Here is a 13,912-nt window from a genome sequence, read left to right on the forward strand (position 1 = left end):
CTTACGCTAGTTATTTATCTTTTGTTTTCTTAATAATATTGATGACGTTGACAGAGCATGATTAGGCCTCAAATTACAAATTAATGTGTATAACATCTTGATTCTGATTGATTCATTTTAAGCTCAATTGATACAAATTAGCTTTTTACCTAGCCTTGCCTACACTACCGGGTTTTATACCTCTTATTTCAATATTGATGATCAATCTGAAATTAATTACTTTTGCTATCTACAATGTATGACGTAACTAAATATAATGTATAAGTATAGATTGTTTTAGGGAAGAATGCATAGCTTAGGCTTTATTTGAGTGTGTGTAAAGTAATGAAAAATATGAATGATGTTTTGAATCATTCCAATAATTTAGTTACGTTTCATCATTGGATGTGTGAGTGAGTAATCATACACTCATGTCAGGTCAAAAATGTAATAATAAAATCATACAATTATTTAGGTGCCTACTCATCAATTTTCTGAATATTGCCACCAAAATCATCACGTTGACTTGTGTATGCATCAATATCTTCATGATTTGGGTGGTAAACCAATATTTCTCTATACAAAATGAGTATATAGTTTGACTGGTTAAGAGCTTTTATTTTTGTATTTTGAACTTCGAGCTTATGCTTTCAAAATTCGAGTTCCTCATCTCAACACTGCTTATGACCAAAAGTGTAGTTTTTTATTTGAACAGACAATATTATCAATATTAAGGATGAGGGGGTGAGGGTGGGGGTGGGTTAAACTTTACAATGAGCTGGTAATAATGTAGTTCAAATTCGCCTTTGGTGAGAATCGAACTTAAGATCTCTCATTTATAAGTGAAGAAGAATATCATTATACCATAATACTAAGTGGCAAAAAAACATGTTAACTTACAAATAATTCAGATAAATGCTAATGAGACTCTTTTAAAACCAAAACTCTCCATGAACTATTTGTTACCTCATTTGCACAATATTTTATAATATTGACAGAAAAATTAATCGTGAATGATAGAAAATTCATAAAGTATTTTACTTTGAAAGAGAATCTCCTTAGCATTTCTCAATAATCCATCCAAAATGCAGTCCACTAACACAAATTGAGGATCAAAGTGGAACAACCACTAAAAGTGAGGGGCACAAATTGTAATTAGCTAAGATCCTATTCGGAACCGATGCCTGGCAAATATTGATGTTGCCCTCCTTCCTACGTTGCTTGCTGCTCCCAGAAAATCCATCTCTCAGCTTCTACTGCAAAGATGAAGAAGGAAGACACAGTGAAGCTGATCAGCGCAGAGGGGTTCGAGTTCGTGATCCACAAAGACGCCGCCATGGTCTCTCAGACCATCCGCAACATGCTCACTTCTCCAGGTATTAGGGTTTAAAATTGATTTTAGTGGAGCAGCAATTTGGGGACTAGGGTTTGAAATTGCAAGGTGAAATCTTTTTTTTGTTTTTTGTTGGTAGGGAGTTTTGCTGAAACGGAGCACGGCGAGGTGACGTTCCCGGAGATCAGCACCCCCATTCTTGAGAAGATCTGCAAGTACTTTTACTGGAACCTTCAATATGCCAGGTTCAGATTCTCTCTCTTAATTTATTTTTTGTTTAATTATTTAAATTTTAAATTTATTCGCTTTTGATATAATATTTGAGTTATTTACATGTCAATGCTTAGAAGATTGATGGGTTTCTTCAGAATTGGAATTTATATTGATCGATGTGTAAAGTTAGTGGGGTTAATGTTCTCTAGACTGTCTTGTTGCTAGGCTGTCATTGTAGACCTTACATTCGAACAAAAACGCGGTCACCCAATCAATCGTTTTTGGATCAGCCGCCCACTCAAGGGTTAAAGATTAATAATTTGACATAGTTTGTTTTATAGCATATTAGGTTCCAAGACAGTTTGCTTATATATTTTCCCTCATTCGTCTGTCTGCATTTTGGTTGGTAGACAGTCTAGCATAATATGGGACAGTCTACTAAATACGTGATCGGTCTAGCATAACAGGGGGCAGTCTACCATAGTGCGAAAGAGGGTGTAGCATGTTATCTCATCAACACACTTGCGCCCTACTTGCTAAATTTCATGTTTTTCGTTCCTTGCTTTATTTTGTGTTGTTTAAGATCTTTCTTAGAACTTGATTTCTTATTGGTAATACTGGATAATTATTAAATCAATGTGGAGGTCTTGTGACATAACTCAGGGAACATAAAATGCCCAAAACAGAGGAGAAAAGACGGTATAAGAAGTAGATTTTCTAGGTTCACATACCTTTTCTTTTGGTATCAGGTCTACGTACTTGATTTATATGTTTTTGTTTGTTCAATAATGGACTTGGAGACGGGACAATCAGAATATTTTGCGTATTGTCTGTTGCACCATTTTCTATTGTGGGCTTTCTTATCAAGATATCGATAGATGTTTTAATTAAACATGGTTGTTTGTTGGAACTAATCAAATCCAAGTGCTTGATCGGAAGGCCAGTTTTCATTTACACTTGTTTCCCCTATTATTGACTTGTAATTCTACTCTTTTGACAGCGGGAAGCAGACCGAGTTTCCTATTGAACCTGAATTGGTTCTGGAGTTAATGATGGCAGCCAATTATCTCCATACATGATTGCGACATTTCTCTCTCGGGCAACCAGATCGAATTTGACATGTAAGAAAACTTCTTGGAATCTCTTCCTGACACACACGTGCCTGTTTAAATCTTTATTGATCATTTTTCAGTTTGGTTTAAATCACATTTGTTTCTGTTCATGTATTTGGTCGCCTCTAGTGATTGCCGAGGAGGATGTGCGAGGATGATAGTACCCGAGATTCTGAAAGGGCTTGAAGAGCATACGAAATCTGCATTGGTTTCAAGCTCTGGAATCTGCAAATGTAGTGTGTATATATATATATGTGACACTCTGGTAGCCAAATTCTTGTAGTTATGAGATATTGTAATATCAAAAAACGGCAGTGATTATTCTCAATTAGAGAAAACCCGAGTCGAATAGTTTTATAAGTCTTTTCTGTGTTTACCGTATTCTCAGAGCTGATGTAAGTTGTGCTTTTTGATGAATGGCATAGTAATCAGCTTCCTCTTGAACGACACCGCCCAGTCATCATATTTCACTATTGCAAGGGCCTTCGGTGGACTGCAAGGGCATCGGAAAGAAAGGAAAGTGATATTCACACAACCTTTGGTCGACTTCAAGGGACCAAAACAAGGGAAAAGCGTGAAGGAGAAATTAGGAGTATGAAAATCACTACCGAAAAGAATCCCTAGTGCGTGTATGCCTTTCCAAGTACGAAAATCACTCCCAAACGATTATTAGACTCTCTAATTGTAAAAACGTGTGCTCTTAAAAGAAATATCGTAGTTCACAACCCAAAAAAATAATTTAATGTTGCCTGAATTGTGGCAAACTTTACTTGGGTCTAATCAGTGATATATTTTTACCACGATGAGTTTTGTAGAGAAAGAGTTACATACAGAGACGAGAATTTATCCTGGTTGCATGTAAGACTCTCCCATTAATTGTGTGCACGCTTCTTATTCCATAGAAATGAAGAATTAGATTGTGCAGAAAAACTTGGCTTATACTAAAGCTCAGCTGCACATGATATAATGGGTTTGGTGCAGTAATTGCTGGTTGATTGCCGTTACTGAGTCCCTCTCTGCATGTCTTCCAGGTTATCCAAAACCAAGCTTTCAGTTGCAACAACTTTTAAGTTTATCTGGTGCCTTAATTCAAGAAAAGCTGGATGCATTGATTGAGAGAACAAGCTGTTATTAAATAGTCGCAGTATATATTAAGTCCTCGTCGGCCATGAAGTTTTCCAGCACAGAAAAATGGCGAAAAATGGAGCTGTTCTATTGTATTGCGCTTTAGCGGTTTTTATGCTGGGCATGAGCTTGTTATGCAAGGCAACTGATGAGGATAGAAAGGTAAGAATCGTCAGTAAGATTTCAATGGTTCTTTATTTAAATAGTAAGTTTTTACTTGGAACGCGATGACGATGATGATGCAGGTTCATATTGTGTACATGGGGTCCCTTCCAGATGGGGAGTTCTCACCGGTGTCTCACCACCAAAGTATTCTGCAAAGAGTTGTCCAGGGAAGGTAGGTCGGTCTAGACCTTGAACTTACATTTTTTTGGTCTTTTTAGCCAAAACCTAGTTCTTATCCTCTCTCACTCTCTCAGTTCGCCGGAAAGTTTACTGGCAGTACGAAGTTACAAAAGGAGTTTCAATGGGTTTGCAGCTAAACTCATTGACAAGGAAGGGAAAAACTTGCTGGTGAGCACTCTGATATAATTTATTATGTCACTACAAAAGAGTAAAATGGTGTGTCACGAAAACTTTTTATTCTTACAAACTGTGTTGCAGATATGAAGGAAGTAGTCTCCATCTTTCAAGCAGATCATTCCAACTGCAGACAACAAGATCTTGGGACTTTATGGGTTTAAATGAGAAAATGAATCGAGACATCCTAGTTGAGAGTGATATAATTGTTGGGGTGATTGACACTGGAATTTGGCCGGAATCTGAGAGCTTTAAGACGAAGGTTTTGTCCTCCTCCAAAGAGTTGGAAAGGTGCTTGCGAAGGAGGCAAAAATTTCACTTGCAACAAGTAAGTTCCCTCACTTCTCATCTCTCAGTTATTGTAAAAATTTGTGAAAATGCTAACAAAAATTCACTTGCACCGTGCCAAATTTGGTAATGTAGTGTTGCTATAGCCTATGGAAATGGTATTTCGTGCCTATTGGCAGCAACAGGCACGCTTTTCCCTTCGTGTCTTCTGACCAGTTTTCGTGTAGTGTGTATTCACCATTTGGCAGTTGTAACATTGGTACTTGCCTCTGGCCCTTGCAGCAAGCTCATCGGAGCTCAATATTACATACCTGAATCTGCAAGGGATGATATCGGTCATGGAACTCACACAGCCTCTATCGCAGCAGGAAACACTGTTAAGGACGTGAGCTTTTATGGGCTAGCAAAAGGCACTGCAAGAGGAGGTGTTCCTGCAGCAAGAATTGCAACATATAAACTCTGTGATCATGATAAAGGGTGCAGTGCAGATTACATCTTGGCTGCTTTTGACGATGCTATTGATGACGGAGTTAACGTCATTACGATTTCATTTGGATCTGGTTTTGTGACTAGTTTTGATGAGGACCCTTTCACAATTGGTGCTTTTCATGCAATGAAAAAAGGGATACTGACCATACAGCCTGCAGGCAATGAAGGGCCTCAAATCGCTACTGTGTCATGCGTAGCACCATGGATATTGACAGTTGCAGCAAGTACCATAGATCGCCATATCATTGACAAAGTTGTTCTGGCAAATGGAAAAACACTTGTTGTATGTATCATGTACTTCCTGTCTCCCCGAAATATAGTTGTACTTGTTTATTTGATTCAGATATTCCGTTATTATTGATGTTTACACTTTTGCACAAACAGGGGATTCTATTAACACTTTCACATTAAATGGAACAAGTTTTTCTTAATACACGGAAAAGATGCTGCAGCGAAAGATTGATCTCGACAAGATGCTGGTGATTTTTTTGCCCTTTTAGTGTTTAACAAGAAGCAATATAATCTGTTAGTAAGTAGCTAAAGTACCGTCTTGTTGCATGTCAGATTTTGTAAATGTGGTTGCCTGGACAGCGATTCTGTTAAGGGAAAGATAGTGGTATGTGATGCTGGATACGGAGATACAACAGCGTATGATTCTGGTGCACTTGGTTCAATTTTACATAATGACAACACAGACGATCTTAGTCAAGTTCCCATATTACCTACAACAATGTTAACGATGGAAGAGCATAATGGGGTCAAATCCTACATAAACTCCACCAGGTATAGATTCTTTCTGGATAATCACAAGGCAATCGCCTTATCGTGATTGTTGTATTTACACGATTGTGTGTTTCTCTTAATTTATTGTGACCCTCGAGCGAAAATACTTAAAAGTGATGCCATAAAAGATCCTTCTCCACCTGCTGTCACTTCCTTCTCCTTGCGTGGACCAAATCTAATTTTGCCTGATATTATAAAGGAATAGGTTTCTTGCCACCTTCTGGTAAATCTTTCATAAAAATTTCATAGATACGGATAACTGCTTGTCTGATGTTTCGAAGCTGGATATTAGTGCCCCGGGGGCTGAAATTTTTGCTGCATATTCACCTAACGCTTCGATCACACAATTGGAAGAAGACAAGAGGCGTGTAAAATACAATATGTTATCTGGAACCTCAGTATCTTGCCCTCATGCTGCTGGTGCAGATGCATATGTTAAAGCATTCCACCCTGATTGGTCTCCCGCCGCCATCAAATCATCTCTTATGACGACTGGAATATATATTGTCATGATACAGAAATTGCTCATTTTGCACATTATGAATGACAAAATTCTGACATTATCTATTGAATTTTTTGTGTGCATGTAGCTTGGCTAATGAATGATACCAGCAACAACATTTCCACTGGTGCATTTGCTTATGGATTGGGACATATCCATCCTGTGAAGGCCGTAAACCCAGGGCTTTTGTATGAAGCTTGTGAAGAAAATTACATAACGTTGCTATGCATAATGTATAATGAAGGCAAAGTTAGACTCATATCAGGAGATAACAGCACATGCCAAATTTCACAGAAGAGTTAAAAATGTTGGCCTTCCAAACTCGATCTACAAGGCCAAAATATCGTCGGATTCCAGAATTGACAACTTGACATCAAAGTTGTTCCCGAAGTTCTGGCATTCGAGTCTCTGAATGAAGAGAAGACTTTTGATGTCACTGTTGTTGGAAATGATTTGCCAGATCGATCAAAAGTGTCTGGATCACTGGTTTGGTCTGATGGTGTCCACAATGTTAGAAGTCCAATTGTTGTTTATGCATTCAATGTAGTTGATGTAAACCTTTCTCCTCAAAGAAAAATAAATTGCACAAGTGCAAATACAGTCGTCCAAAACTGTGTAATAAAAGGGAAGCTCCCCTATTCGTACTGTTGAGGTAATGAAGGATTTCCAAGTTGCCTTGTCGATATTTCCTTTTTCTTCTCTTCTAATTCTAAATAGGGTCTTGGAATATCTGTCTGATGCGTGTAGGATTAAACCATTAGCTTTGATGAAAGTTGCCTTGCCACGGTCTTCTTGTTGTTGGAATTTCTAAGTCTGGACGTCCGCCCCCGGTGTTTTCTACCCCAATGGCAGCAAAACTGTTTGGGGGTGGAAATTATAACGTTTCTTCCCGATTTATTAATAACAACGCTTCTTTCACGTGATTTGCATTATCCGATCCGCTCATCCTTACAATTTGGTGCATATATTATTATGCTTTGTCTACTCTCATCTTCACAATGTACTTACTATGCAAGGGTCTTGAAGCAAGGCCACTTATGAGGATAGGAAGTTAAATCATTGGTTTACTACGTACTTAGGATCAGTGTGGTTTCTGGTTCCCTGTTAACCAACCCAAACTTCACTTATTCAATGTCTAATCTTCGATAAGAAAAAAAAGGGTTTTCCGAAATTTCCAGAGAAGAAGTAGCTTTGTATGAGTTGTATTTGAAATTAATGGAATATTAAACACGATATGTATACGACAAGTGATGCGAAATGAGAATTGAGGGGTTTGACAGTTCATCCCTAATTGATATATTATTGAGATATCATGCATGTTCAGATTACTAGTATCACATATTTGTTTTTCATATGTCATGAACAGGTACACAACCAGCTGATAAACGAGAAAGGTTTTACAACAGCTTTTGCATACTGTATTATTTATGTGACGGTTTTCATATCAGTTTATCGCAGAACATACTTTTCGAATTTGACCTTGTGTGCCAGTTTTCACATCAATGTTACTCATCTTCACCATGGACTTTCCGAACTCCATATAGAAGTTCAATCCCGAAGGGCCTTTACCACCTAGAAAACGTTGGACAAAGGGTTTTGTTGTAGCATCAGTCCATAGCATCTGATCGGACTCGAGAATTCCTCTGCCTTTTCTTAAATTTGCAAAAAATGAAACATCAAATTTGTCGGCACTGCCTGTGTCTAATCCAATGCGCCTCGTACCATCAGAATTTTGAGGGCAGAGAGCTTGTAGCTGAGGAACAAACAATGGGTCAAGCGCAGGATCCGCACCATTTCCAGTAGTTGTGAAATTGAATAATCTGTAACTGAAGAACTGGCAAGCCGATGTTCCTATTGTATGTGCTCCTATATATAGTAGGAAAAAAAATCAACATAGAATCACCTGGAATATGCTCAAGAAAAGTAATTAATTTTTAGAGAACTTCTGTGAATATTCCAGTAGTTTTATTTGTTTAATTTCAATTTCTAACAATGAGATTTTTTTTTAATTTATTTATTTATATTTTAACAGGAAGTTGACATATATGAGATATTTGAACATTTACAAATTATTAAAGCTTACCAAGAAGGGCAACAAGATCCTGCGTGTTTAGCCCCTTGTCTGCAAACTTTTGTTTTTGCGAATCCATTGATTCAGTGAAGCCTGGCAAGTTGGCTGTATCAGATGCTAATGAAACCATCCCATCCCTGCGTCCTGTAGGCACTGGCCAACTTTGTCCGTTGGTCTGTACCGATCAATAGATTTATTCATGCATCCAACACATGTTTTCAAATATTAGTATTTATTGAAAGGAAAGCAATACAACTAGTACTAATACTGCACACACACAAACACACACAATGGATTAGGCTCAAATATATACAACTATAGCAAGCTAGTAGTCTATACTAGTACTAAACCCTAAAACTTAAGACTTGTACTAGTACTGTAGCGAAAACGGGGTAGGTTTGTAATCCTATATCATCCACATATTATGTTGACAATATGTTACCTATACATACAAACATATTCAATCATCGTGTACGTACCAGAACCACAGAATCACGTGCAGCTAGGGCTAGAATATCAGCGCAAGAGACAATCCCTGGGCATGCGGCTTCAAGCTGTGCCTTAGCATCATCAATGACTTCATATCCTCTTAAATTGAGGTTTGGAGGGGCGTTTTTCTCGGCTGTTGGACCATCGATGAGGATGGAAGCATCACAGCCATTGACGAAGCAATCATGAAAATGCATCCTCAGCAGGCCAGAGGCAATGGTAGGATCAGACTGGAAATGAGCTGTAACTATTGACCTCACGATGAACTCAGCTCGAGGACAACTAAATGAGTAGAACCCTAGTTTTGTGCCTTTCCCTCTCACTGACTCTGAGGTTGCAGCCAACATCAACAACATCAACAAGTAACTTAATGTTCGAGTGGCAGTTGAACCTGAACCCTCCATTATTAATTTAATTAACGTTGAGCTTAATAATCGAGATGATTTAGGATGTTGCCCTAGGCGCTTAATTACTAACTATGAAAGGAAGGCAACATGTATTAGTTATTTATAGGCATGCTCGATTTATCCCAATGAGAAATAAGAAAATGTACATACTAGAAAGTGGAGAGAAAAAGGCACGTGCATATTACATGTTAGATAAAAGAAAAAAGCAGCCTAAAATAAGTGGAGGATGCTGCATGCGGATGCATCATGCAGGTATAGTTGGCTTCCTCTTTCTCCCACTGCACGATCTAATCGAAAAGCGATTAATTTAAACAAATCCGTAAGTGTGTCAAGTTAGTATATATTCCACTCAATTACTATAAATATACGTTAAAGTAACATGATGTTTAATTAGAGAATTTATTAACAAATACAACAAAACCAGCACCAGCACCAGCAGCACTTGCATGCATCATCAAAGTGAGGTTGACATTCTAATTTGAGTAATGCTACATAAATCAAATTTGTAGACTAAGTTATGAGGCAAATGATGTGTCATCCATAAGCAATTAGCACATTAATCAACACTTAAATAATAATTCAGTCATCAACTTTCCAGTCATTTGGTTAACAAAATTTAGTCTACAAATTTGATCTCCTCAGCATTACCCTTCTAATTTAAATATAAAGAAAACTAACGAAAAGTCCAAAAAAACTTTAGTTTTAATGAAAAAGGACAAATAAAGGTGTGTAGTGAATAGTACCAAGGTAAAAATATGATTTTTTTTTATTAAAAGTAAACAGTACCGGAAGTATTTCTTTAAAGCTCCCTTAAATATATATATAAGTATATTAGCCTATCCATACGTGCAGCAGATATATGCTTTCTCAATGCAGAAAAGCACATACAGAAATACGAAATATTTTAATTTATTTGAGTAATTTTATCATCTTAGAGTGAAATATCAGAACACCCTATAATGGGTTTTGACATAACTATGATGGCTGCATGACTAAACGATTAGATCAAAACGAAGTGTTGTTTTAATGATGTTACGGCATATAATTAAACTAGAGTCAAATTAAGGCGCTTTTCCGCTGAGTCTTATTTCAAAGAGAACAGTCTCACGAACAAAACTCAATGTTTTGCCTTTGATCATTAGGCATTTGTGGCCAAACAGAGATCTAAGTTTTGAAGGTATTTTTGATATTTTGGCATTTTGTTTCCTATCATCATTCCAAGCGAGCCTAGGGTTGTAATTTGATCCCTGAGATCTAAAACTTTTATACTTCTGCCACTTTGTGGTATGATTAAGTTGATGTGCAATTCCAACCATCCTGGTCTCCTCTCTGAGGCACATGTTTTGTACTAAGTCCAATCCAACACTAGTAGTGATCTTGGTGGACCTCTCTAGCATTATCTTGTCCTTCATGGCTAAATCTTGATAGCGTTTTACTACTTTCTTTACATTTCCAATCAATTTACATTTCTAGTTCTGAAGCTCGGCCCATCGCCTAACAGAACCAGCGTCCCACTTAGTGCATTGTCATTTGGTTAATTAAGAAGCCAGATTAACGTGCAACTTTCATACACATTCAAACACAACCTGTTGGCAGCATCCAACAGTAGCACTCCTATTCTCTCTTTCTCTCAAGCCATCTCGTGGCAGTGAGACTAAAAGCAACACTTCTCTCGAGCCATCTCGTGGCAGTGAAACTAAAAGCAACACTCAAAGCAAGTACATGTTGAACTCAGTCCAGAGCCCGACTTTTGACACCAACATATGTAATTTGTAATATTCATCGAGGATTATAGGGAAGAAATCATGTCGATATGAAATTGTCCTGATGCATATGATAAACTTGTTATTGATTGGATTCATAGGTAGTCAACTTTCTGGTCTTTAGTGTATGCTAACTTTTACAGTGAATTGTCCAAATTCTAGTTGAGCTACCAAAAGACTCAAGATTCAAAACCATTTGACCTTTTGGTGGTTACTGTAAGTTTATACTCTGAATCTTATCATAAACTATTCTTTGCCCAAGTAAAGATTTATTACGGCTAGTATGACCAACTGGCTACGTAACTGGCTTTTCTTGTAGACATCAAAATTTCGGTGAAACAAATGTTCACCAACGTATTAAAGTTTTGACGTGTCAGGGCATACATGACATACGCCACGTGTCGTACAAATTGTACACATGGCATGTGACTCAACAAAATAGGAAGAAATACCCTTGGATGATTAAACAAGTTTTTCTTCTCAATTTGGGCAATGACAAGGTAAGCACATTTCAATCCATTATGGATCAAAGCAAGTTTTTCTCATTTGGGCAATGACAAAGCAAGCACATTTCAAGTTTAAAATTGTATTAAGTGGGAAATTAGGCCATAAATAAGACCACTTCAATTTCAATATTGCATTAAGTGGAAAGTTAGGCCATTTGTTAGACCACTTCAATTTCAATATTGTATTAAGTGGGAAATTAGGCCATAAAGAAGACCACTTCAATTTCAATATTGCATTAAGTGGAAAATTAGGCCATTTGTTAGACCACTTCAATTTCAACATTGCATTAAGTGGGAAAATTAGGTAATAGTGCTTGGGTAGGAAAATTTTGTGGTGGTGATTCACTCTCAAAGCCTATAAATAGGCTTCTCCATCAAGAGGAAAAAACACCAGTTCACAAATACATTTCTCAACACACAAACACCAATTCACAAAAACACACAAAGACCAATTCACAAATACATTTCTCTACTCCCAAAATGGAAGAGAATACTCCCCCATTCTTCAAGATCAAGCCCAACGCCCCTTGAAGATCCATTCATCAACTGTTCATCCTTAGATCAAGCCCCGACGGCCCTTTGGATCAACAACCTCAACAAACCCATACACCCATTCTTCAAGATCAAGCCCAACGCCCCTTGAAGATCCATTCATCAACTGTTCATCCTTAGATCAAGCCCCGACGGCCCCTTTGGATCAACAACATCAACAAATCCACACATCCAATCGTTCTTCAAGATTAAGCCCAAAAGCCCTTGAAGATCCACTCATCCATCAACCTTCAAGATCAAGCCCAAAAGCCCTTGAAGAAATCCACACAACCATTATTCAAGATCAAGCCCCGATGGCCCTTGAAGAAAGTGTTCATCATTCATCATCCGTTCATCCTAAGATCAAACCGCAACGGCCATTTGGATCAACAACCTCAACAAACCCACACACCAAAACCTTGAAGCCTTAAAGTTCTAAAGCTCTCAAGAAAATCCCGAAGGATCAAGAAAACACTCTTCGTTCTTCGTCAAATCCTCCTTCAAGATCAAGCCCCAACGGCCCTTGAAGAACTCCCACCAACTCAAGATTAAGCCCCGACGGCCCCTTGAAGAAAGTGTTCATCATTCATCATCCATTCATCCTAAGATCAAGCCCCAACGGCCCTTTGGATCAACAACATCAACAAATCCACACATCCAACCGTTCTTCAAGATCAAGCCCCGAAGGCCCCTTGAAGAAACTTCCATCAACCTTCAAGATCAAAGCCACGAAGGCCCTTGAAGAAATTTACATCCGTTCATCCTAAGATCAAGCCCCAACGGCCCTTTGGATCAACAACATCAACAAATCCACACATCCATTCTTCAAGATCAAGCCCAAAAGCCCTTGAAGAAACACTCATCCATCAACCTTCAAGATCAAGCCCCGAAGGCCCTTGAAGAAACTTCCATCAACCTTCAAGATCAAAGCCACGAAGGCCCTTGAAGAAACTTACAACTGTTCATCCAAGATCAAGCCTCGACGGCCCTTGGATCAACAAATCTACATCTTACGGAGATAGAATCAGAGGATCAAATTACAAAGAGATTGTAACCCCAAAATCATTAAACACAAAAAATATTATTTTGTACACGTATTCTTGTTTCTTGTTTTCAGGAATTTTTCGTGTTCACATTTCTACGTAAGAAATCATAAAAGTCTATCAATTGCTGAGCATATGCAGGACCAAAGTGGAGACTGGAAATAGCACAACAGGATAGGCTACATTTGGAGTGCTATCCTGCATGTAAGGCAGTTCCGACTGAAAGTTATCTATTAGTAGTTGAAGGAATTTTTATCCTTTACATGCAAAGAATGTGTAATGCACAAATGGGAACAAGGGATTAGAAAACGCGTTGTTGAAAGTAAAGGTATTTATTTGTATTTCAATGGAGTGTGCTGTTTTGTCCAACACCTGATATACTTACCTGAAAACATTAGCGTGATAGTCATTATAGGTATTGTTTTGTTTTCTAAGAAGAATTGTTGAATTTCATATCTCTTTGTGAGTCTAATACTCTTTTAATTATGGCAGTTCCAAGGAAAGGAGACTAAACTCGTGAGAGCAGTTGGTGTCACACAAAGAGTTTGTGAAGTTATGAATAAAAATTAAATTGAAGGAAATGTGTCCTCTGAACTGGCTTTCGAAGAGACCGGTTAGTTTTCTTAATTATAATTCAAGCTTTCAAGGACTGTTAAAAACTATCCAGTATGAGTATATAGAACTATTATTAACAGTCCTATTTCTAAACTTTTAAGTGTCTTTTAAAAATCCTGGAGTAGACGGCATGGACTATAGGAC

The 13,912-nt window shown here is 37.8% G+C and overlaps 2 protein-coding genes and 1 pseudogene across 3 annotated transcripts; 2 read left to right on the plus strand and 1 right to left on the minus strand.

The window, feature by feature from the left end:
• The first annotated feature begins 1,098 nt into the window (after window positions 1–1,098).
• On the plus strand, window positions 1,099–2,993 carry LOC103954254 (elongin-C). Of its 2 annotated transcripts, none has more exons than XM_009366062.3 (4): window positions 1,099–1,355; window positions 1,452–1,557; window positions 2,526–2,646; window positions 2,767–2,993. In XM_009366062.3, exons 1-3 carry the CDS (start codon window positions 1,244–1,246, stop codon window positions 2,602–2,604), a joined length of 297 nt encoding a protein of 98 aa, XP_009364337.2. In that variant the 5' UTR covers window positions 1,099–1,243; the 3' UTR covers window positions 2,605–2,646; window positions 2,767–2,993. The 2 variants fall into 2 exon arrangements, with proteins under 2 accessions (XP_009364337.2, XP_009364339.2); XM_009366064.3 differs by having other exon boundaries at window positions 1,100–1,355; window positions 2,757–2,993.
• An 835-nt stretch (window positions 2,994–3,828) lies between these two features.
• Window positions 3,829–5,476, plus strand: LOC103954253 (annotated as a pseudogene).
• A 2,125-nt stretch (window positions 5,477–7,601) lies between these two features.
• Window positions 7,602–9,381, minus strand: LOC103954252 (peroxidase N1). The gene is made up of 3 exons (XM_009366061.3): window positions 8,894–9,381; window positions 8,427–8,589; window positions 7,602–8,209 (listed from the first exon to the last, which is right to left on the minus strand). The coding sequence occupies exons 1-3, from the start codon at window positions 9,305–9,307 to the stop codon at window positions 7,788–7,790; spliced, it is 999 nt and encodes a 332-aa protein (XP_009364336.1). The 5' UTR covers window positions 9,308–9,381; the 3' UTR covers window positions 7,602–7,787.
• Window positions 9,382–13,912: the final 4,531 nt, after the last annotated feature.

This window comes from the organism of the source record quoted next, unplaced genomic scaffold (assembly GCF_019419815.1).
Source record: "Pyrus x bretschneideri cultivar Hongxiangsu unplaced genomic scaffold, Pyrus_bretschneideri_v1 Contig5, whole genome shotgun sequence".
Classification (NCBI taxonomy): domain Eukaryota; kingdom Viridiplantae; phylum Streptophyta; class Magnoliopsida; order Rosales; family Rosaceae; genus Pyrus; species Pyrus x bretschneideri.